General features: G+C 40.5%; 1 protein-coding gene across 3 annotated transcripts in view; it reads left to right on the forward strand.

Annotated features, from left to right (window-relative positions):
- Window positions 1-23,009, forward strand: part of mad1l1 (mitotic arrest deficient 1 like 1) — a 900,368-nt gene that overhangs the window by 192,577 nt on the left and 684,782 nt on the right. For all 3 annotated transcript variants that reach the window (XM_072559202.1, XM_072559204.1, XM_072559203.1), the window contains one exon: window positions 18,408-18,552. In XM_072559202.1, coding sequence (XP_072415303.1) covers window positions 18,408-18,552 — 145 coding nt within the window. The remainder of the gene's footprint in view (window positions 1-18,407; window positions 18,553-23,009) is intronic.

Consider the following 23,009-nt stretch of genomic DNA (forward strand, 5'->3'; position numbering starts at 1 on the left):
TAACATCCTGGAAGCTACCATTGACCAGAAACTCGATTTAACTAGTTATATAACTACAGTGGCTGCAAGAGCAGGTCAGAGGCCAGGAACCTTGTAGCAATTAATACAACTCCTGACACCATTCACAAGCTACAAATCAGCAGAGTGATGGTATACTCCCCATTTGCCTGAATGAATGCGGCTCCAACAATACTTGAGATTAAAGGCAAAATACTGCACATACTAGAATTCTGAAACAAACACAATGCTGGAGAAACTCAGGTCTGGCAGCATCTATGGAGAGAAAAACAGAGTTAATGTTTTGAGTCAGGTAAAACTCTTGTTTAGAACACATGTTCACAAATGTTCACTCGATGAATGGCTCTGTGTTGGGAAGCTATGCATCCCAAGATAATGTGAAGAGGGAGGATGTGTAGTTCTGTGTTGTAGATGCTGAGTAAAATTCACTTACCTCAGCTGAAGGAAGTTTAAAGTGTGGACTGGTAATTCTGTATGTACCAGAAGAGATTTGCAATCTCTTTAACAGAACACAAGGTTGTTGATTGCCGAATAGATCCTTTAAAGCTGTAATAATTTTGTTTGGCATCTGAGGAGATCTAGCAACCCTCCAGTCCAGTCTGAGAGACAACAAAGAGGCGAGTGATCAGGAAAGTGAATGAGCAACAATGGTAGCAGTGATAAAACCTAGAAAGTTGAATGTTTGAACAGACTGAAACAACTTCAATAAAGCTTTAAAATGATCTTATTGAAAAATATTTGCTGTACCTATGTAAGGTACCTCTCCATACTACCCTAAATGTAAAGGATGGATTCTGACAAATGGAGTTGATAAAAGCAGCAATTTTCTGATTACATTTTGGATGATATATGGGAAATACAGGTGGTTGTAAATGTCACTGTTCTGGAAGAGTATCATTGCAGGCAGCATGAGGTAGTCAGTAATCTTCAAAGTGGAAGCTGTTGCAGATAATCTGCTCTTGTGTGTCATAAAATATCTGAGTGCCTTAACAATCACGCATAAAACGGATGTGAGAGGATAGATGAAAGTAGAACAGACTGAAATGAGAAAATAGTTTCATTTCCATGAGTGATAATTTTCTTTGTCAAGCATGTACACTGGATAACTTGTAATTGTGAAAGAGAGTGTATGCAATTTTTTTTAATGAAAGGAGAGATGCATCTGTATACTGTGACTGCTATAATCATGTGGCTTTTGAAGATCATTTGAGTTTGGAGCAAGAAGCCATTGGAATGCATGTGGAATTAGTATCATGTACTGTACTGTTGTATATATCTGCCATATCAGCAATAGAGCATGGTCCAAAATTTAGTGCAGTTTTGTTTTTAACTACAATTAAACATGATCTGTGGGCAGTGCTTACAAGGAACTTGCAGACTCTTTTCGTTCAGGACATTCATTGAAATCACTGTGAGCTGATTGAATTTACCCCTGAGGCAAAAAGACAAAGTATGAATGCATGGTGCCACCAAGAGAACTAGGTCTCCATGATCTAATGCGTAAATATGTTTGTGTAACATAAACCATTTGTATATGGTTTCTGAGCCCGAAAACAAGGACAAGAGGAGTCATTCATCAATAATTGTTTTCCAGTTGCAGGATTGCCATGTGAGGTTTCTGTGTACACTGCAGTGAAAGCATATTTTAATAATACAGTCAAAAATCACACAACACCAGGTTATAGTCCAACAGGTTTAATTGGAAGTACTAGCTTTTGGAGCGACACTCCTTCATCAGGTGGCTCCTTCAACCACCTGATGAAGGAGCAGCACTCCGAAAGCTAGTGTGCTTCCAATTAAACCTGTTGGACTATAACCTGGTGTTGTGTGAATTTTAACTTTGTACACTCCAGTCCAACACGGGCATCTCCAAATCATTAATAATACATATTAGCCCAGCATTTGACAGATATTTTAACTTTTTTTAAAAAACCTAACCATGTGTGAAGACAGAAGACCTTATAAAATAAATATTACCAAATGTGTGAGTCATTACTGTGATGGCATTGACTGATAAGCATATATATGCTAAATGTTATTAACAAAATAATGGCTCTTTTTCAACAGTTTGTTTTTTCTCATGTCTGTTCAGTCTGGCAATGTGCCAACTTTTGATGTGCGATTGGATCATGCATGTTTTAGTTGCCTCTTTACATCAATGGGGAAAAATGAAAGATTTTGTAGTTTAAAAACAACTGCAATTCACTTGATATTTAGCTTTACATTACTGTGTTCCAGTTACTTGTGTTGTATGAAGACAAAATCGCAATTGAATAAATAATTAGCTGATTTAAAATATCAATCCTGTTAGAATCCATGTTTCTGTTAGAGAACAATTCACCCAAATAGAAATTGACTCATTTTGGTTTGGTGACCTTAAGGAAATTAATGGATTGCAGAAAACATTGATTGTGGCTACTTTTGCGAAGATACCTTGATTTTAGGCTTTCAGCATCAGTCTATGATTTAATACTGAGAACTTTGAAAGATGATTGTTGGCGTGCTTTGCTCTCATCCGCATCTGAGACTTACTTTAATATGTTTAGCAATTAATTCCTTTTGATTATTCAATATTCCATGCAATTACGCCTTTTGAAAATCATGTGTGTTTTTGTCTTGTTCATTACTGGTGCTGATAGCTGAATAAGTTTCAGCATAATCATAAAATGGTTCCAGAGCTTCCATATTACTGACTAGAATCCTATACTGATGTTGAGTTTTGTTTCCAGTTAAGTCCATGACATGTAGTTTGAAGCATTTACTGCAATTTTAACACTTCTGATTCTATTGCTTGATTTTCACTGTTTAAATTTAAAGTTTCTTTTGGGTACATAGATGTTCTTGTTGTTCAGCACTACTTTCTAATCTAATCACCGTGATGACCTCATTCTTCCTGTTATTTAAGAATCTTTACAGCAAAACGAGTTGCTAATTCTCGTGTATTGCTTAAATCAATTCTAGCTCTTTCGTGCTTACTTGTGAGAGCGGGGCCTCCAGTTTTCCAAATTATGTGTAGCCAGCATTTGCTTGGTTTTGACCCTCTGTTAATGGGGTTAATTTCAAAGAGTGGTGTAGGACAAAAGGGATCCAATTTATCTATCATCTCTGTGGTAACTTTTTGAAAGACCTATCCAGCTAGACTTGTGAGAAGGATTGATGGCATAGTTTGCTAACCTGCTGTGTTATATGGAATTAAATAGAATTTACAAAACAGAAATAGGTCATTTGGCTCAACTGATTTATGCTGGTGTTATGTTCTACATGATCCTCCTTATGTTGCTCCATCTGTAATAGGCGCATATTCTTTTATGTTTTCCTTCATTTACTGATCTAGCTGCTTCTTCAAGGTATCTAAGCTAACTCTATTTATATAGTGCCTTAATGTCCTAACATGTCTCAACGTGCTTCAAAGGAGAATTATAAAATAACATCTGAAACCTTTGCTAACTACGTAATGAAATGTATGAACTGAACAAAAAATAGTAAGTTTTCAGTAGCATCTTAGGATGAAAGAGAAATATCTAAACAATGAAATTTAGGAATGGTGGCACAGTGAATAGACCCCTCTGTCTGAGCCAGAATCTCTAGGTTCAAGTCCTGCCTTTTTGCCTCTGTCGCTCAAATAGCTTCTTTCTCTTTTTTTTAACCTCTTGCAGCTTCTTTCATGCCCTCCAAACTTTTCTTGCAGCTTCCTTTATACTCACATCTTTCCTGTGGCTTCCTTCTCCTTTGATATTTCTCTTAGAGTCTTCACCACCACCTCCACACTGCCCATTCCATAATAACCCCTCCCACTCCATACCACCACACCCACACTCCAGTAGATGGTAGTGTGTTCCACATGCTAGCCGCTTTTGCAACAGATTTCTTCCGAAGTAGTCATTGGATATATGTTCTGTGTTTAATCTCTAGCTTTGTCTGTTGTACAAGTCAAAACATCCTGTGTGTATCTACCAATATGTTCATAATTTTAAATTACTCCCTCAGGTTATCTCATCCTCTTTTGAGAAAAGGTGCCATGCTATTTGAGTTTTCTAAAAGGGCTGAGAGATTTCAATGAGTGCCACATTTACAATGGCAAATTAATCTTACTTATTGCTTTTCCTGTACTCCTTTTCCTTCTGTTCATTGCATTTTGTTTGGAATGCTAATACACTGACCTAATTAATTCATATTCACTTTCACGATATTTAATTCTGATGCACTAGATTCTTCCCATCTCCTCATACCCACATGCTTTATTTGGCTGTCTTGGTTGAGACTGATTGAATATTTTGGGCCCATCATTGTGGCCTTACAGCGATTGAAATGTAATTTTAATAGACACACTACTTTGTTCTGACAGTGGATTGAGTGAGCTATTGTTTTTTTTTATCCAAATCTAAAATTGTCCAAGAAAAATTAAATTAGCATTGTAATCTGTTGAGGTGTAGAGAATTATTTTTATTTCAACTCATCTGAAGGTTGCTTATTGGCTCCTGTATTTTATGAGTTCAATTGAAATTTATTCATTTCTGAATTTTATGTAATTATGTGCTGTCCTGGTTCTTAGTGCTATAGTGAATTTATTAGTGCTGATTTATTCATTTGTCTCCAACTCTGCATGGAAAATAGAGATAATAATTATTTCCTAATAGGATTGAAACTAAAAGGAATTTCGTGGAGACAATAACTTTTGTAATTGAAAGTATTATAACCAGATAACGTTGATAATTTGATAATTCTCATAATTTTTATTTTTTAACTTGGAGCAATAAAGTTAGTCTCTGTTTTTGTCTTGTTAGTTAAATAATAACGTGATTTAGATCTGGGTAAATGTATTGATGATTGTATAATGTAAACATTGGTTTAATTTATTAATATCAAATTCAGTGCAACTATTATGTAATGAGTAACTGGGCACATTAATGTTGCAAAATATACTTATAAGCTTAGTTTAAACATAGAAACACAAATTAGGAAGAGGTGCGGGCCATTTCGCCCTTCGAGCCTGCTCTGCCATTCAATATGATTATGGCTGATCACCCTATTGATCCTCTGTTCCTGTTTTAACACCACGCTGTTCGATTTCCTTAACCCTAAGGACTATATCTACTTCCTTTTTGAAAATAATCAATGGTTTAGCCTAATTGCTTCCTGTGGCAAAGAATTCCGCAGTCTCACTTGATGGGTGAAGAAATTTCTCTTCATTTCTGTCCTAAATTGCCTGCCCCGTGGCACCTAATTCAGGTCATCAGGAACACCCTTCCTACATTTGTCCTGCCTAATCCTGTTAGAATTCTCTGGTTTCTATGAGATCGCCCCCCACTCCCCTCATTTCTTTTAACTCCAGCGAATATAATCCTAATTGATCCAGTGTGTCTTCATATATCGCTACTACCATCTGAGGAATCAGTCTGGAACATGTTACTTCAGGGCATGGCTAATTCTCTGACACAGATCCTCCAAAATCATGCCTGGATATAAGAACCCAGTGGTGTCTATTTCACTTGGAAGAGGAAATGTTAGAAGTAAAGCAGATAGTAAGAAGCGAGCAATCTTTAGATGTGTGAAATATGACGTTATGAAATGGCATTCTGTGAGCATACATTAACGTATTTCATCCTTGATACCAGCATTGATTTTTGTCAAAAAATAGGCTGTCAGTCAATTGCTGTTTCTGTCGTGTTAGGTGAAATAAATGCTTAATTCATTTTAAAAATTCCAACTATATTGACCAAGATTGTGCTCATAAGAATTTCTGTGAATTGAAAGCTTATTTTTTAAAAACTTCATTCATGGGATGTAAGCATTGCCGACTAGGCCCCCATTTATTGCACATCCCTGATTACCAAGAGGGCAGTTAAGAGTCAACTATGTTGCTGTGGTTTTGGAGTGACATGTAGGCGAGACCAAGAAAGGATGGCAGTTTCTTCCTGAAAGGACATTAGTGAACCAGAGGGAGTTTTTCCAACAATTGGCAATGTATTCATGGTCATCATTAGACTCTTAATTCCAGATTTTTTTAAACTCCAATTCCACCATCTGTCATGGCAGGACTTAAATGCAGGTCCCCAGAAAGTTACCTTAGTCTCTGGATTAAAAGTCCAGCGATAATACCACTAGGCCATCACCTCCCCATAATCATGTCTTTTGAAGTGGGAGTGATTTAAAATGAGAAAATGTTAGTTAATTAAGTACTTAAGAAAACATAAGTGTCAAGAATGTGTTGCTGGGAAACCACAGCAGTTCAAGCAGCATCTGAGGAGCAGGAGAATCAATGTTTCAGGCATAAGCCCTTCATCAGGAATGAGGCTTGTGGGCAGGGCTGAGAGATAAATGGGGTTGCGGGGAAGGTAGCTGAGAAAGTGATAGGTGGATGAAGGTGATAGGTCGGGGGGGAGTGATGGACAAGTCCAGAGGGTGGTGCTGAGTTGCAGTCTTGGGACTGGGATAACGTCGGGGGAAGGGAAATGAGGAAGTTGTTGAAATCCACGTTTATCCTGTGTGGTTGCAGGGTACCAAGGTGGAATATGAGGCATTCTTCCTCTATGTGTCGGGTGGTAGCAGTTTGGTGGTGGAGCATCACAATCTCCCCTCCCATCACCAGACCATCCACAGCCTCATCACCTCTGGGGATCTCCCATCCAATAGCCTCCAAACTCATTGTCCTTGAACCCCGCACTGCCCGATTTTATCCCCTTCCTAGGATTCACAAACCTGACTGTCCTGGTCGACCCATTGTCTCAGCCTGCACCTGTCCCACCAAGCTCATCTCTTCCTACCTCGACACCATCCTGTCTCCCTTAGTCTAGGTACTCCCCACCTACGTTTGTGACACCACCCACGCCCTTCACCTCCTCCAAGATTTTCGTTTCCCTGGCCCCCAACACCTCATCTTCACCATGGATATCCAGTCCCTGTACACATCGATACACCATGATGAAGGTCTCCAAGCCCTCCATTTCTTCTTCCCACACTGTCCCAACCAGTAGCTTTCCACCGACACCCTCATCTGCCTGGCTGAACTGATCCTCACCCTCAATATCATCTCCTTCCAATCCTCCCACTTCCTCCAAACCAAAGGGGTAGCCATGGGTGCCTAGCTATGTCTGCCTGTTTGTTGTATATGTGGAACAGTCCATCTTCCGCAGTTACACCAGCACCACCCCCATCTGTCCCCCCGCTACATCAATGACTGCATCGGCGCTGCCTCATGCTCCCACGTGGAGGTTGAACAGTTCATCAATTTTACCAACACCACCTACCCTGACCTCAAATTCACCTGGACCATCTCAGACACCTCCCTCCCCTTCCTGGACCTCTCCATCACCATCTCTGGTAAACAACTAACACGGACATCTACTACAAGCCCACCGACTCCCACAGCTACCTAGACTACACCCCTTCCACCCTACCTCCTGTAAAAATGCCACCTCTTATTCCCAATTCCTCTGCCTCGTGGCTGAACGCTTCATTCCCCCACCCCCCCCAAATCAAGGACACGCAGGTCCTGGACCTCCTCTACTGCCAAATCGTTACCACCTGACGCCTGGAGGAAGAAAGCCTCATATTCCGCCTTGGGATCCTGCAACTACACGGGATGAACATGGATTTCAACAGCTTTCTCATTTTCCCCTCCTCCCGCTCTATCTCAGTCCCAAGCTTCCAACTTGGCACCGCCCTCCGGACCTGTGCATCACTCACCCCCCACCTATCACCTTCTCCCTCCCCTTCATCCACCTGTTGCTTTATCAGCTACCTTCCCCACTCCCTCTCTCATTTATCTCTCAGCCCTGACCCACAAGCCTCATTCCTCATGAAGGACTTATACCTGAAAAGTCCATTCTCCCTTTGTATGCTGCCTGACGTTCTCTGCTTTTCCAGCAATACGTTCTCGACTCTGATCTTCAGCATCTGCTGTCCTCACTTTCTCCCTTAAGAAAAAACGGCAATTGATTTTGAGTAGTTGAAATATGGCAAACTATGAAAATAATTGAGGAACTTCCAGCTGACACAATAGATATGAGTATACTCATTCCTGAATTGAACTGTGCAGAAATGTTCTAGATGTGCACACTTTTAATGGAGTGACCTGATCTTAGCCAGCATTTTGGAAAGTTTATCACATTTGGTCTCTGAAGTTATTGTTTATTAAGTTATTTTCTATTTGTTCTTATGTTTTTAATTATTAGAATAAAACTAGTGAATCTGACTGCCAGCCTGACTTATCTTTTTTTTTTATTCGTGCACCTGTAGGACCCCCAAATCCCTTTGTGCTGCAGCTTTCTTCAGTCTTTTCCCATTTAAATAATATTCACTCCTTCTACTCTTTTTGTGCTAAAGTGCATTGCCTCACACTTCACTATGTTTTGTTCCATCTGCCTCATATTTGCCTGTTTATCAAACCTGTCTCTATCCCTCTCTACATTCTTTGTGACATACTCCACCTGCCTTCTCACCTGTTTTATGTCATCTGCAAAGCTGAGTGTAGTACACTCACTTCTGTCATCCAAGTCAATGCCATATGTTGTTAATAATTGTGGCACCAGCACTGATTCCTGTGGCACTCTATTAGCTGCAATTTGCAATTCAGAAAATGCCCCCTTTATCCCAACTTGCTTTGTCACTTAGCTAATCCTTTACCCTCGATTAGCTAATCTCGGACCCCAACATGGGCTCTTAACTTTATTAAGTAGCCTTATGGGTGCCTTACCTTATTGAAGAGTTTAATTATTAGCTGTTTAGTGTTTAATTATTTATTTTAAAACTGCTTGATCGCAAGAGAGCTTTCAGAGCTAATTGTTTTTTGTTTACATTGTTTACCTGACTTGGTTATGAATGTTCGCAATGGTGTATCAAGGTTTCTGTGAGAAATATTTGGACTTTAGTTTTTTGGAACATTGGGAAGCACCCGTGGCTTCAAAATAAAAGTATATATTTAGTTTCATTTAGAGGAAATTCTACAGAAGGGTTTGGATGAATGATGGATGTGCTTCTGAGTTTGGCAATAGCTCCTGACCGGCAGTGTTTAAATAAAATGCTGGAGATGTTATTTGAAGCTGGAAACATTTAAACTCGCGGGTATGAAAGCTTTAGGAAGAGGCTATCAGATTTTCCAGACAGGGAGTTGAAATCACAGTAATTAGATTAGAATAGATTAGATTCCCTACAGTGTGGAAACAGGCCCTTTGGCCCAACCAAGTCCACACCGACCCTCCGAAGAGTAACCCACCCAGACCCACTACCCTCTGACTAATGCACCTATCGCTATGGGCAATTTAGCATGGCCAATTCACCTGACCTGCACCTCTTTGGACTGTGGGAGGAAACCCACATAGACACTGGGAGAATGTGCAAACTCTACACAGACAGTCACCCAAGGCTGGAATCGAACCTGGGGCCCTGGTGCTGTGAGGCAGCAGTGCTAACCACTGAGCCACCGTGCCTCCCATGGTAAACATTATGAGTTGATATAGAGAGAGATTCTTCTCTGGTGTGATTACTGCATGGGGTGCTTTTGGGTGCAGTAGTTGAGATCTGTAAATGAGTGTGTTGCGATTAAACAGACTTTTACTGTATATTTGAAAATTTCTAAACTTGTATTATTTGTAAATAGTTTGTGTTTGTTCTATTTTAGCTTCATTTTTTTGGGTGAAATGAACTGCTGTTTTAAAACCAAATCTTCAATATTGTGTACTTACGTTTCAATAAGGCATTTACCTTGTTAAAACCAAAACTATCAACAATAAATCAAGGTTTCAGTCTGGGTTCTGAATTGTCCGCAAATGACTAATAGTAGTTGGGATCTCAAGGCTTCCCTCATGTACACTGTCGTCTTAATGCACTGCATTAATGATATCCAAGTTGTTTTCCCCCAATTTATATACTAACTAAACTATCCCATCATATTTTTGCTCAATTTTCTGAGTTAACCTCGACATGATTGTATTTTCTAAATTTGGCTCTGTCGAATGTGCTTTCCATGATGGTGCCATATAATGGCTTTCTCTGTAGTGATAAATTGACAGTTGTAACATCCTATTTTGATATTCTTTCTGAATATCACAGTCATTTATAGTATGGTGGCTGTTCAGCTCACTGAGGCTATACTGGCACTCTGTGAGCAATTCACATAGTTATAAATCTGCTGTATTCTCACAGCCCTATATGTTTGTTCCCTTCAAATGTCCACCCAAATTCCTTTTGAAGTTATTGATTTTTTTTCTCCTTCTATACCTTCAGTGCATCGAATTGCAGATTCTTGAGGACCATTGCAGCTTTACTGAAATGTAGTGACCAGAAATAGATGCAATATACTGCAGTTATGGCCTAACTGCAGCTTGATAAAATTTCAGCTTTTTTACTCAATGCATCTATTTATGGAGCCCACGATTCCATATTCCACTTTCTAATTATGTCTTCTTATTCTTCAAAGACAAGTGCACATACAGCCCCGGTGCGTGTGTTCCTATGCTGTCTTCAGTCTGTGTCACTGCCTATACTGTTTCTCACTATCCCTTCTGTCATAATGCATTACCTCACTCTTCTCTGTATTAAACTCCATCGGCTTCTTGTCTGTTTAGCCTGTGTCATGGATCAGACCAGACCCCCTCAAAATAATTAGGGGACCCCCTAATTTTTTTTAATTTTTAAGGCAAATGTAAAGTGCCCTGTGCCAGATGCAATGTGACTGGTCAAACCACTCGACATTGAACAAAACACAATTTATTTAAACACCGCAGTTAAAATACAACCAAAGAAAGAGGAATTTAGAGTAACTTAATTCTATTGGAAAACTTTCTGTAATAGATACAGTAACTATTATTAATTAACTGTTCCAATATAGTAATATCCCATAAATACACCCCTTGGCAAAATGGCAAATTCAGAAGAACAGATTTTGTCTCATATGTAATGTAGCAGCCTAGGAAGAGAAGCCCCAGCTTTTGGCTGTAACTGAGAGAAGGAAAAATAGCTTCCACTTCTTCAAGTCCTCAACAACAACAACTTAAAGCTCAACTTAAAAAAGAAAAAAATCTAGAAATAATGATCTGAGACAGGTGGCTTCTGTTGTTCCATTTGCAGAACTGGCTCAAAGGAAGAAGACAGAGGGCAGTGGTTGAGGGTTGTTTTTCAGACTGGAGGCCTGCGACCAGTTGAGTGCCACAAGGATCGGTGCTGAGGGGTGACCTTATAGAGGGTTATAAAATCATGAGGCACATGGATAGGATAAATAGACATAGTCTTTTCCCTGGTGTGGGGTAGCCCAGAACTAGAGGGCATAGATTTAGGGTGAGAGGGGAAAGACATAAAAGGGACCTAAGGGGCAACATTTTCACTCAGAGGATGTTACATGTATGGAATGAATTGCCAGAGGAAGTGGTGAAGGCTACTACAATTGCAACATTTAAAAGGATATGAATAAAAAGGGTTTGGAGGGATATGGGCTGGGTGCTGGCCGATGGGACTAGATTGGGTTGGGATATCTGGTCAGCATGGACGAGTTGGACCGAAGGGTCTGTTTATATGCTGTACATCTCCATGACTCTAGTGGATTTGGTAGACTGCTTTGTAATCTGCTTTACAAAACTCTCTTTTTTTAAAAAAGGGACAAAATAATGTATTAAAGCCGCAGCATTGTCACACCTAGTAGCATGTATGTGTGCTTCTGAAGTAGGTTAGTATCATCCTCACTGGTTAAGTTTGGTATAATTAGCAAATGACGATTTTTTAATCCTTATTCCAAAATGCAAGCCATTTTTATAGAGTGGTCAGAATTGACCCTTGGCAAAACACAACTGTCTACCATCCTGCAGTTTGGAAAAAGAACCATTTACAGGTACCCCCTAGATTGCGAACAGGATCCATTCTGGAATCCATCTGTAGTCAGTTTGTACTTTAGCTGGAATACAGTGCAGGACAATATAAAGCAGCCAGTCTTAAGTACAGGAAATGTTATCTGTTGGGTCTTTAAAATTAAAACTGTGTAGGGGGATCACATTTGTAAGTATAATTTTCATAAATTAAGTACTCCCTGTAATATGACTTGCCGTCGTCTGTTCTTTAGTCAGGTCTTCCCTCTAAATTGGTACTGACCCTCTTATCAGTGAGTGACAATTAACTAACCTTTTATGCTGTGCTTTGTCAAATCTTTCTCAAATCCATTTATCCATTGCATTTCCTTCAACAATTTCTCTACTACTTCCAACAAATTTCAGTTGGATTAATCAAATATGATGTGCCATTTACAAATAAGACTGGATCTCCTCAAAAACTAATTCTCTCCAAGTGCTTATTCATTTTTTCTCTGCCAATTATTGTTTCTGAAATTTTACCCATACTTCATGCTGTATGTTTTTTAAAACTGTTTCTTCATCTGTTTCTTTGGGTTAGGTATTACTGTGATTCAGACAAATTACTTAAAGTTAGCATTGCCTCCAGTTGCATTATTTTTTAATGTTTAGTGGTGAATCTTGAGCAGAGTATAATTTCAGTTTTGTTATCCTGGAGAGCTTGGCCACTTGTCTCCTAACCTCTTAGTGTCATTTCTTGCTGATTAAGGTTGCATATCTTGCCATGCTGAATTTATTTATTTCTCTTCTGTACTACTCTACATTGTCCATACCTGTTTGGTACATAGTCACAGTTTTGTTTAGTTGAAATGGTTTATTTCCAGCCAGATTCTTAATATTCCTTCATTTATTTCTTTGAAATGCATTCCATCCTCTTCGCTCATTTCTTTTAGCTGGCTTTGTCCCTTCTCACGTGCTCATTTCCTTTACAGTTTTGTTCTTAATTTATTTATTCATTTTCCACCTGGTTTGGCATATTCTTTTCATTGGGATCGGTCCAACTCATTTATTTCTACCTAAGCTTTTCTACCCTCCATTATGTACCTACATTCATCCCACCTTACAGAGCTCATTAGTTTAATTATTTAACTTGGAACTTGATTTTTGCCTATATTGTTTATAGAGTCATAGAGATGTACAGCATGGAAACAGACCCTTCAGTCCAACTGATCCATACCGACCAGATATCCCAACCCAATCTAGTCCCACCTGCCAGCACCTGGCCCATATCCTTCCAAGCCCTTCATATTCATATACCCATCCAGATGCCTTTTAAATGTTGCAATTGTATCAGCCTCCATCACTTTCTCCTCAGCTCATTCCATACCCACCCCATCCTTTGCTTCTCATTTGTTTTTCCTATCTCAGCCCGTCAAATTCATTTTAATTCATTCCTGCACATCGATTTTGACTTTGTAACCAGATGGGAGAAGAATCTATTCAAATTCTTCAGAAATTCTATTCTATTTTATAGCATGCTGTTTATTTATTATTAAATATGGTTTTCTGTGCCTCACTGTGATCAGTTTTGCAAGGAATCATTATGCTTTAACTGTGATCTGAATGCTGTGATACACTAAATCTAGCAGATTCTATTCTACTTGCTTTGATTTCGTTGCACAAGAGGATTGCTGTTAGAACTGCAGTTTAATTATTGAGCAGACCCTAATTGACACATTTGTCCTTAAGGGTGGTATCTGCTCAGGTTTGAACGAGTCTACTATGAGTCATGTGATTGACTCGGGTAATTGTTGATTAGCATATCTTTGGGCACAGGAAGCAGAACTAACATTCCAAGAGATAGTGGGATTAGTTTACAGAAATTGCTTCTTTTTGTTTCCCTTTCTGCTATTGTTCTATCTCATAATTATGACATTGAGACTCCAAGCATGATGCAACTTGAAGGGCAAGTCATCATTCTGATTGCTGGCAAGCTCATTTCAGTAATTAATGTCAATGCCAGCCTGTTTCAAGGTGACTGCACAGTGCCGTTGAAGTGTTTGCATTCCCCTGCCTCTCCTGCCTAAAGATCCCAGAACGTTGGCTATTTGTGAGGACAGGATCTGGCAGGACAATTATGCACACATGCTTTTCACTCCTCCTACCTTTTGGCCTGGATAGCAATTGTGAAACTAAGGTATGATTCCATCCAGGCTGCAGCTGATGGTATCCATAGGAGAATGCAAGAAATTAGTATCATCAGGAAAAAAAAGATAACATGTTTAAAAAGCAAAAAATGCTTTAAATATTCAGCAGGTGAGGCAGTATCTATAGAGAGAGAAGCATAATTTAAATGTTTCAGATTCTGTAAGAAAGATATTATGCCTGTGCAGCAGTTCGTGTTTTGGCATTGGTAGGTTACCTACCTCCTCACTAATAGAATTGGAGATGTTGTATTCAAAACTGTTTGGTATTGTTTTAAATTAAAGAGTAGTTGGTTGTTAATGGCCACTGTTATCTTGAGCAGAGTGTAATTTCAGTTTTGTTGTCCTGGAGAGCTTGACTAAATGTTTGTGACTGTTAATTTTTTAAAGTCTGGGCATTCCACTGCTACTCAGGCTATAGCTGGAGAATTTAATGGTGGGAATTTATTAATTCCCCATCATTTGGAATAAATATAACATATCAGATGTATGATTATTAGGTTTGAGCATTGGTCACAAGAGCCTCTTGATCCCAAAAACTGCATACTCCAGTATGTCACTGCAGAATTAATGTATTTCATTGCCCAAGTGAGCATCTATCTCTAAGCACTTTTAACATCTGCAATTTATGCAATTTTTTACTTTCTTTGCCAGACACAAAAAAAGTATACATCATAAAATATCTTGACTGGGAATTGCAAAGCTTTTGCAATATAGTATTTCAATTAGCTTGAACATTAATATCTTCAAATCTTCACCGTTCAGTATCTGAGTTCCTTAATCTGAATAATATGTGGACATCATAACTTTAGGGAAAACTTTAGACTTTACATGTAAGGTTGCTACCTTTCAGTTTTCTTGGTTCAGTGATTGGAACTATTAAGTTCAAAGTTTGTTTAAAATTGCATTCACTTTTCCTTGGCGATTCCTTCTCCTTCAACCACCGAACCTAAAGCTATACCAACAGAGCCTTGCATGTGATAGAGGTGGGAAGGCAACTTAATTGATTGCAAAGGTGAAAATAACTTCGAGATTTTAGAATCCGTACTGGGATACGATCGCCTACGTGCAGGACAGGGGGTTGGATACCTGCCTCATCAGTCTGGACCAGGAGAAAGCCTTTGACAGGATATCATATACATATATGAGAGATGTTCTCTCCAAAATGGGCTTTGGGGAGGAATCTGTAATTGGATCAGACTGCTCTACACTAACATTGTCAGTGCAGTCTCAATCAATGGGTGGGAATCCGATAGCTTCCCAGTCAGACCTGGAGTCAGGCAGGGCTGCTTTCTCTCTCTCCTGCCTTGTTTGTGTGCTGCGTAGAGCCATTTGCCGAGTCCATCAGGAAGGATGCGAGCCTGAGAGGGGTGACTATTCCTGGCAGCAGGGGCCTGCAGGTTAAGGCTTCCCTGTACATGGATGACGTCACTGTTTTCTGCTCTGATCTGCTCTCCGTGCTCAGACTCTTGTGCATATGTGACCAGTTTGAATGGGCCTCGGGGGGCCAAGGTAAACTGAGGCAAGAGAGAGGCCATGCTCTTCGGGAACTGGGCCAACCAATCCTTCATCCCCTCCACCGTCCGGACTGACCACCTGAGTATTTGGTGCTGGGTATTTGGTTCGGAGGGGCTGGTGTGTGCGCCAAGTCTTGAGGGGAGTGTATCAAGAAAGTGAGGCAGAAACTGGGCAGATGGAAGCTACAGTCGCTCCCCATCATGGGTAAAAACCTGGTCATCAGGTGTGAGGCACTGACTGTGTTGTTATATGTGGCACAGGGCTGGCCTTTTCCCAGAACTTGTGCTGTCGCACTCGTCTTGATGGCCACCTTTGTGTGTGGCTGCATCAAGCTGTGCGTGGATCCCTGTACTCAAACACCAAGTGTCACTACGCACTGAGGTTCTACCTGTCCCCGGTGTTGCGAAGGATGGGCCTGGCCTTGCAGCCGCGGAATGCTCCAAGTAGTTGGACCATTCCGTATCACCTGTCCTTCGTGGAGAAATTTATGAAGAAAAACACCTTTGATCACAAGTCCATCAGGAAGTGGTCAGCATGTAGTGTCCTTGAGACCGTTCGGGAAAAAGAGAGGGCTGATCCTGTTGAGCGGTTCCCTGGGCAGACTGTCAAAGTCATTTGGCAGAATGCCTCATCGCCAGAACTTTCCAACAAGCACCAAGACATGGGCTTGGCAGGTGGTGAGAAGGGCTCTGCCTGTGAGATCTTTTATGTATGCCTGGATTCTCTGCCGCACCACACGCTGGCCTCGAAGCGGCTGCGGGGGGGGGGGGGGGACGACGAGACTGTCACACACCTCCTTCTGGAATGTGCCTACGCAAAGGAAGTCTGGAGAGGAATGCAGTGGTATTTGTCGAGGTTCATCCTGAGCATCCGTGACGCGGGACTCTGTGCTCTACGGTCTGTTCCCCGGGACGCACACTGAGACGAACATAAATTGTGCCTGGAGGATCATCAACTCGGTGAAAGACGCTCTTTGGTCCGAAACCTGTTGATCTTCCAGCTGAAGGAGCTGACCCTGACTGAGTGTTGCGGACTGGTACATTCCAAGGTCCAGGACTATGTGTTGAGGGACGTGCTGAAGGTTGGGGCAGCTGCCGCCAAGGCGCGATGGGGAAAGACCACCGTGTAACATCTGCCTGCCTAAGAAGAACAGGGGGCCCACGCATTAAGTGGGCTCCACTGACACCTCAGCTCAATATATGGATAGTAAACGTACAGACCTGTATATATGAATGATTATCTCTGTATGGAAAGAAATGGAATGTTTACCTATGTATGGCATGACCAATTGTACAGATCATCAAAATATTTTTATGAATAAAGTCTATTTTTGAAATTTAAAAAAACCCTACTGTGTGGAAACAGCTCTTCGACCCAACAAGTCCACACCGACCCTCTGCAGAGTATCTCACCCAGACCCATTCCCCTACATTTACCCCTGACTCATGCCCCTAACCTCTATATCCCTGAACACTATGGGCAATTTAGCACGACCAGTTCACCTAAAATGCACATCTTTGGATTGTGGGAAGAAACCGGACTACCCGGAGGAAACCCGTGCAGACACTGGGAGAATCCACACACGTAGTCATCCAAGGCTGGAATTGAACCAGAGTCCCTGGTGCTGTGAGGCAGCAGTGCTCATCACTCTGTCACTGTGCTGCCCCACCACTGTGCCATTATTTCCTCTGAGGACGCTGATCGATCTTGGTTAATTTGATGGCTGAAATAATGAGGAAAGGCATGCCGAATTCATTCTGGATACTGAAAAGCAAACTAAGCTTTATTTTAAATTAAATTTCATAATTTCTACTCTGGCCAAATCTTTTGGCAAGGTGCTCATGGGATGTGAGAAAAGTTGCATTTCAGCAGTTTTGCATATGCCAATTGTTTGTTGTTTGCACGTTCTGATCATTTATATGCATATGTACTGGAAATGTTTAAATGTTTGTATGGTAGTCTATACTGATGTTAATTCTAGGTGGCAGCATGCAGACAAGATTCCATTGGCTTAGAAAAAAGTGTGTGTAATCATTGACTGACTTATGTTCTTTCTAGCTTCTTCAAGATGCTGACAGCTATATAACCAAGCATAGGACAATGGTTCCCAAATTTCTTCCTTCTATGATACTATTTTGATGATTGAAACTTGTTGCGACCCCTCAGTAAGCAGTGGAGTGGAGGCCTATCAGAGTGGGAGCATGGTTATCGAAACTTGATCCATGCCCCGGAGCAGCTGTTACTACCTTACAGCCACAAAAGTTTAGCTCACAACCCAGCTTGGGCAGCTCCATCCTAGGGTTGTGTTCACCCCATTGAAATTCAAAGCATCGTTGTTGGGAATTGGTTGGAATAAAGATGGTAGACCTCAGTGCCTGGGTCTGTGAAAATTAGTTCATATTCTGATGGTTTAGTAATTTTTCTACCTTCATAGATCTTCCATGCCTTCTATTCGATCAGAAAGGGAATTCAGGTTAAGGCCTCTAATGATCTTGTTTCGCAACAACCTGCAAATAAATCATATTATAGAAACCAACAACTTCCTACTTAGTTTAATTTACTTCCCTTTGTCTTTGTGCTTGACATCTTGATTGAAGTGAGACATTGTCCATGTAGGGGGGGGAAGTCATTGCAGTGTCTCTCTTGCTGTACCATAGAATGGTGAATTATTAAATTGAGGTCTAATATTGGCTGATGAATCATTGAGGGAAGTTCTCAATTTCATTATTTAACGCAAGGACTAGAACGTGGCAGAGGTTTCACAATTTGAATCTCCATTTGTCAGCTCTTACTAGTCTTTCATATCATTGGAGGAAACAATGTAATGTTTCATGGGAATCGAATAAAGTCATTTTTCTGTGTTACTAATCCAGTTGGTTATTGTCTGTTGAAGTGCTCGAATGTTGGAAAAGACTCGACAGCAGCTTCAGGATGATGCTTTAAACTTGCGGACACAGCTTCTTTCTGAACAGAAGAAACGTGAGCAACAGGAAGCAAATGCTCGACGTATGGAGAAGCGCAATATTTTACTTATCAAGGTATGTATATTGCTAATTGTCTGTGATTGTATAGCGTTCTGTGCCTCTAGTTACAAAATTAAACATTCAATTTGACTATGGTATACTTTCAGCAGTGTGAGGTATTAATTTTTAATCTGTGTGGCCATACAGCAAACGTATCCTCTTAAATGATTTTACTTCAATTTGAATAGAGTATTATTCTTTAATTCCTCTGTGTAAGCTTCACATTTTTCTACATTAAATCATGTCTGTCATTTGTTAGCTCGTGCTGATAGTCTACCTATCAAGGTCCATGATATATTGCAATGTTGAGTGAAATTGCTTTCATGAACTTTTACAGAAGGTTCAGAAAAATTCAATTGTAGGGATGACTAATCAGAGTGAAGTTGTCTTTGTAAGAAGAGTGGCCAGAATTGGTAAGGAGTTGCTTTTCCACTCACAAGTTGTCCTGTTAGGTTCAGCCTGTGATCAAAGAAGTCTCAAGCTGTTGGATAAATAAATGGTGGCATAAATGATTGGATAAATAAATTGAGGGAGCTGAATACTGACCAAGCTATTTAAGTACGAGGGATGTTTCTGCCATAATGGGTCCACAGTAGCTAGTGAGAGAACTACCAATAGAATCCAAAACCTATTTGACTTCTCACTAGCATTGCAAGAATGATGGAAGTCACCATTTCACAGTTCTTGTGCTCTGTATTGTGCTTTATGACATTATTACCTACTAATGGCAGTAGATTTGAAACTTAAATCTGAACACCCATTAAATGCTGTGGGTCAACAGTTGCAGCAAAATTGTAGCCATTCACAGTTAGTAGCTTCGTGTTGTGCCTCACTTTGAAGGGAATCTTGGAAGTCATACCCCACTATACACTGAGTCATCACAAACGTTAAAGATTTTAAAAAGTGTATAAAGATTCCCCAATCTATTTGACTTTCAAACTAAGTTTAACAGAAAGCACAGACCAGGTTTCTGTACTATTTGTTACAGCAATTAGACTCTAATTAACGGATAAGCAATTATGAACTGTCAGCACAAAACTCTACTAACTAACACTCTAACCTCCTTATAAATACTCGCTTATGCACTGAATGTATGTATGCGCGCGTACACACACACCTTTCCTTTCTAGGGAGGGACAGGAAACAGTAACGGTTAATATGTATTTTACAGGCTGGAACAAGGTTTGTGATGAAGTTCCTCGGAGGTTTTTGTTGGGTCCCTTGTTTTACCTGATATTGTATTAATGATTTCAATGAGCAAAGGTCAATTTCCTGATATTCTACAAGTGGCCTTGGTGTGCAGGGGCTAATTTGGATGTCACAAAACTTAGAAGGATCATAAACTGTGAGGAGAACAGTGTAGAACTTCAAAAGAGCATCAGGACATTGGTGGTATGGTTGAATATGTGACAAATAATGATCAATACAGAGAAGTGTGAGCTGATGTGTTTTGGTACAAAGAATGGGGAGAAACCATATTAAATAAAAAAGATGCTCATTTAAAGAGTGTGTATGAGCAGAGAGACCTGATTAGCATATGTGTATAAATCATGAAGGTGGCGGTCAGGTAGATACAGCGCGCAATTAATAAAGTATTCCAGGCTTCATAAATAGGGTCATGGACTACAGATGTAAGGACATTATGATGAATGTACACATGACACTGGTTGATTATCAGTTGGAGTATTGTTGACGTTTCTGGATACCACACCTATATGAGGGATTTGAATGGTTTGAGAGACTGAAAAAGAGATTTATGGCAGTGGTTCCAGGGATGAGAACAATGAGGATACATTGAAGAGGATGGGACAGTTTTCCTTGGAGAGGAGTAGTTAATACAAGATTTGATAAAGCTTTCAAAATAATGAGGGGTCGGAGCAGGTTGGAGATAGGGAAACTATTCCCACTTATGAACAGGTTGAGAACCAGAGGGCACAGATTTGTAGAAGAAGTAACTGTGAGGTGAGAAATTACCCTTTTGTATAGTGAGTAATTAGGATATAGAATGCACTGTCTGGAACTGTAGTTGAGACACGTTGACTTAAGCGATTCAAAAGGGCATTAGATAATTCAAATATAAATTATGTGCAGGGTTATGGAGAGAAGGCAGGAGACTAACCCCATATTAAAATGCTCAACTTAAGCAAATATGATGGGTTGAATGGCCTCCTTCTGCATCGTAACAGTTCTGTGATTCATTAATCTGGAAAGGGTGCAAAAAAGGTGTATAAGGATATTATCGAGACTGAGGGTTACAGGTATAATGAGAGGCTGGATAGGCTGGGACTATTTTACCTGTGGTGTAGGGGACTACGTGGTGACCTCATAGAGGTTTATAAAATGATGTGGGGCATAGATAAGATGAATAGCCTAGTCTTTTCCCCAGCGTTGGGGAGTCCAAAACTGGAGGGCATAGGTTTAAGGTGAGAGGGGAAAGATTAAAAAGGGACTTGAGGGTCATCTTTTTCATGCAGAGTGTGGTGTGTATACGGAATGAGCTGCCAAAGAAAATGGTAGAGGCGAGAACAATTACAACATTTAAAAGACATTTGGACAGCTATATGAATAGGGACGGTTTAGAGGGATATGGGCCAAAAGCGGGCAAATGGGACCTGTTCAATTTTGGAAACCTCGTCAGCATGGGTGAGTTGGACCAAAGGGTCCGTTTCCATGCCATATGACTCTATAACTTTAATCATTCACTGTGAGAATGTAGATTGGATGTTGACTGCAACAAAATTTAAGAACCATAGGTGAGAATACAGTTTCTGGAATGTTGATATATTATATGGAACATGAGTCGATTTAATTTATTCAAGATGTGGGCATTGTTAGCTGCACCAGCATTTTATTGCCCATCCTCAGTTGCCCATAACTCTTCAAGAACAAGGAATACGAGAAATGGGCCCCTTTGTACTGCAAAAACCTATTGGAACTGTCGAGATTCCAAATGATGGTAATACTGGAGAAGGTCGAGCCCAGATTGAAACCTGGCTTGATAGGTTGTAAGTTTTATTTTTCTCCTTTGTTTACCATGGAAGTCAGTTATTGAAAAGATAAGCAAGAGACTGCAATGCGCAAGATAATGTAAAACCAAAAAAAAATTAACATTAGAGACTCCAAAAGATCATCTCACATCCAGCAGAGGTTTTCCTACACAGCTAACCCCCTCATCTATTGTGTCCGTTTCTCTTGATGTGGTCTCCTCTACATCGGTGAGACAGGATGCCAACTTGTAGAGCGTTTCAAGGGACATCTCTGGGACACGTGTCAAACAACATCACTGCCCTGTGGCTGACCACTTCAACTCCCCCTCCCCCTCCCCCAAGGAAGTGCATGTGCTGGGCTGCCTCCACCACCAAATCAAAGCCACCTGCCAACTGGAAGAAGGACGCCTCATCTTCCACCTTGGTATCCTTAAACCACACGGCATCAACATCAACTTGTCGAGTTTCCAAATCTGCCCCCACTCCATTCCAGGTCCAACCTCCAACTTGGCACCACCCTCTTGATTGGTCCTATCTACCCATCTTCCTTCCCAACTATCCGCTCCACTCTCCCCACTGACCTATCACAATTACCACATATCTGCATCCACCTTTCGCCTTCATCCCAGCCCAACCCCATCCGCTATTTATTTCTCATCCTCCTCCCCCCTTCCCATTCCTGATGAAGGGCTTACGCCCGAAATGTCGACTCTCCTGCTCCTCAGATGCTGCTTGCTGTGCTTTTCCACTGTCACCCTTTTTGACTCTGATTCTCCAGCGTCTGCAGTCCTCACTTTCTTTTAAAAGAATATAGATGTTTACTGCACCAAAAAAGCCTAAATTGCAGTAGGTCCGAACCAGTGGAATGTTCTTATTCATCCTTTTTTTATCACAGCAATGCTTTTACAAACATTCAAGCCCTAGTGAGGAGTCACCACTATCTCCATATCAAATCATCTTGGTCAACTGGTTTAGCTATAATTTGTTTCCTTGCAGCAATATTCAAGATAATTATGTGAGCATTTTCTTAAAAAAAGTCAGATCCTCCTCCTTTCCTCAATGCAGGACAGATGCCAAGATGAATGCCTCCTCACTTTCAATCATTTTACAATCTCTTACTTTCTAAATCCATGTTTCTTCCAATTTATCATCCAGATTCTCAAATAATGGTTTATAAACCTTCAGGACAGACATTAATTATTTTTATCTTACCTGCATTGGTTTTAATCTTGATATCAACAATATCTTGCAAATAATTCCAGCACGGTGGCTCAGTGGTTAACACTGCTGCCTCACAGTGGCAGGGACCCGAGTTCAATTCCTACATCCTGTCTGCGTGGTGTTTGCATATTCTCCCTGTGTCTGCGTGGGTTTCCTCCGGGTGCTCCGGTTTCCTCCCACAGTCCAAAGATAAGCAGGTTAGGTGAATTGGCCATGCTAAATTGTCCGTAGTGTTAGGTGTATTAATCAGGGGTAAATGTAGGG

This window comes from Chiloscyllium punctatum, chromosome 40, assembly GCF_047496795.1.
Source record: "Chiloscyllium punctatum isolate Juve2018m chromosome 40, sChiPun1.3, whole genome shotgun sequence".
NCBI lineage: Eukaryota > Metazoa > Chordata > Chondrichthyes > Orectolobiformes > Hemiscylliidae > Chiloscyllium > Chiloscyllium punctatum.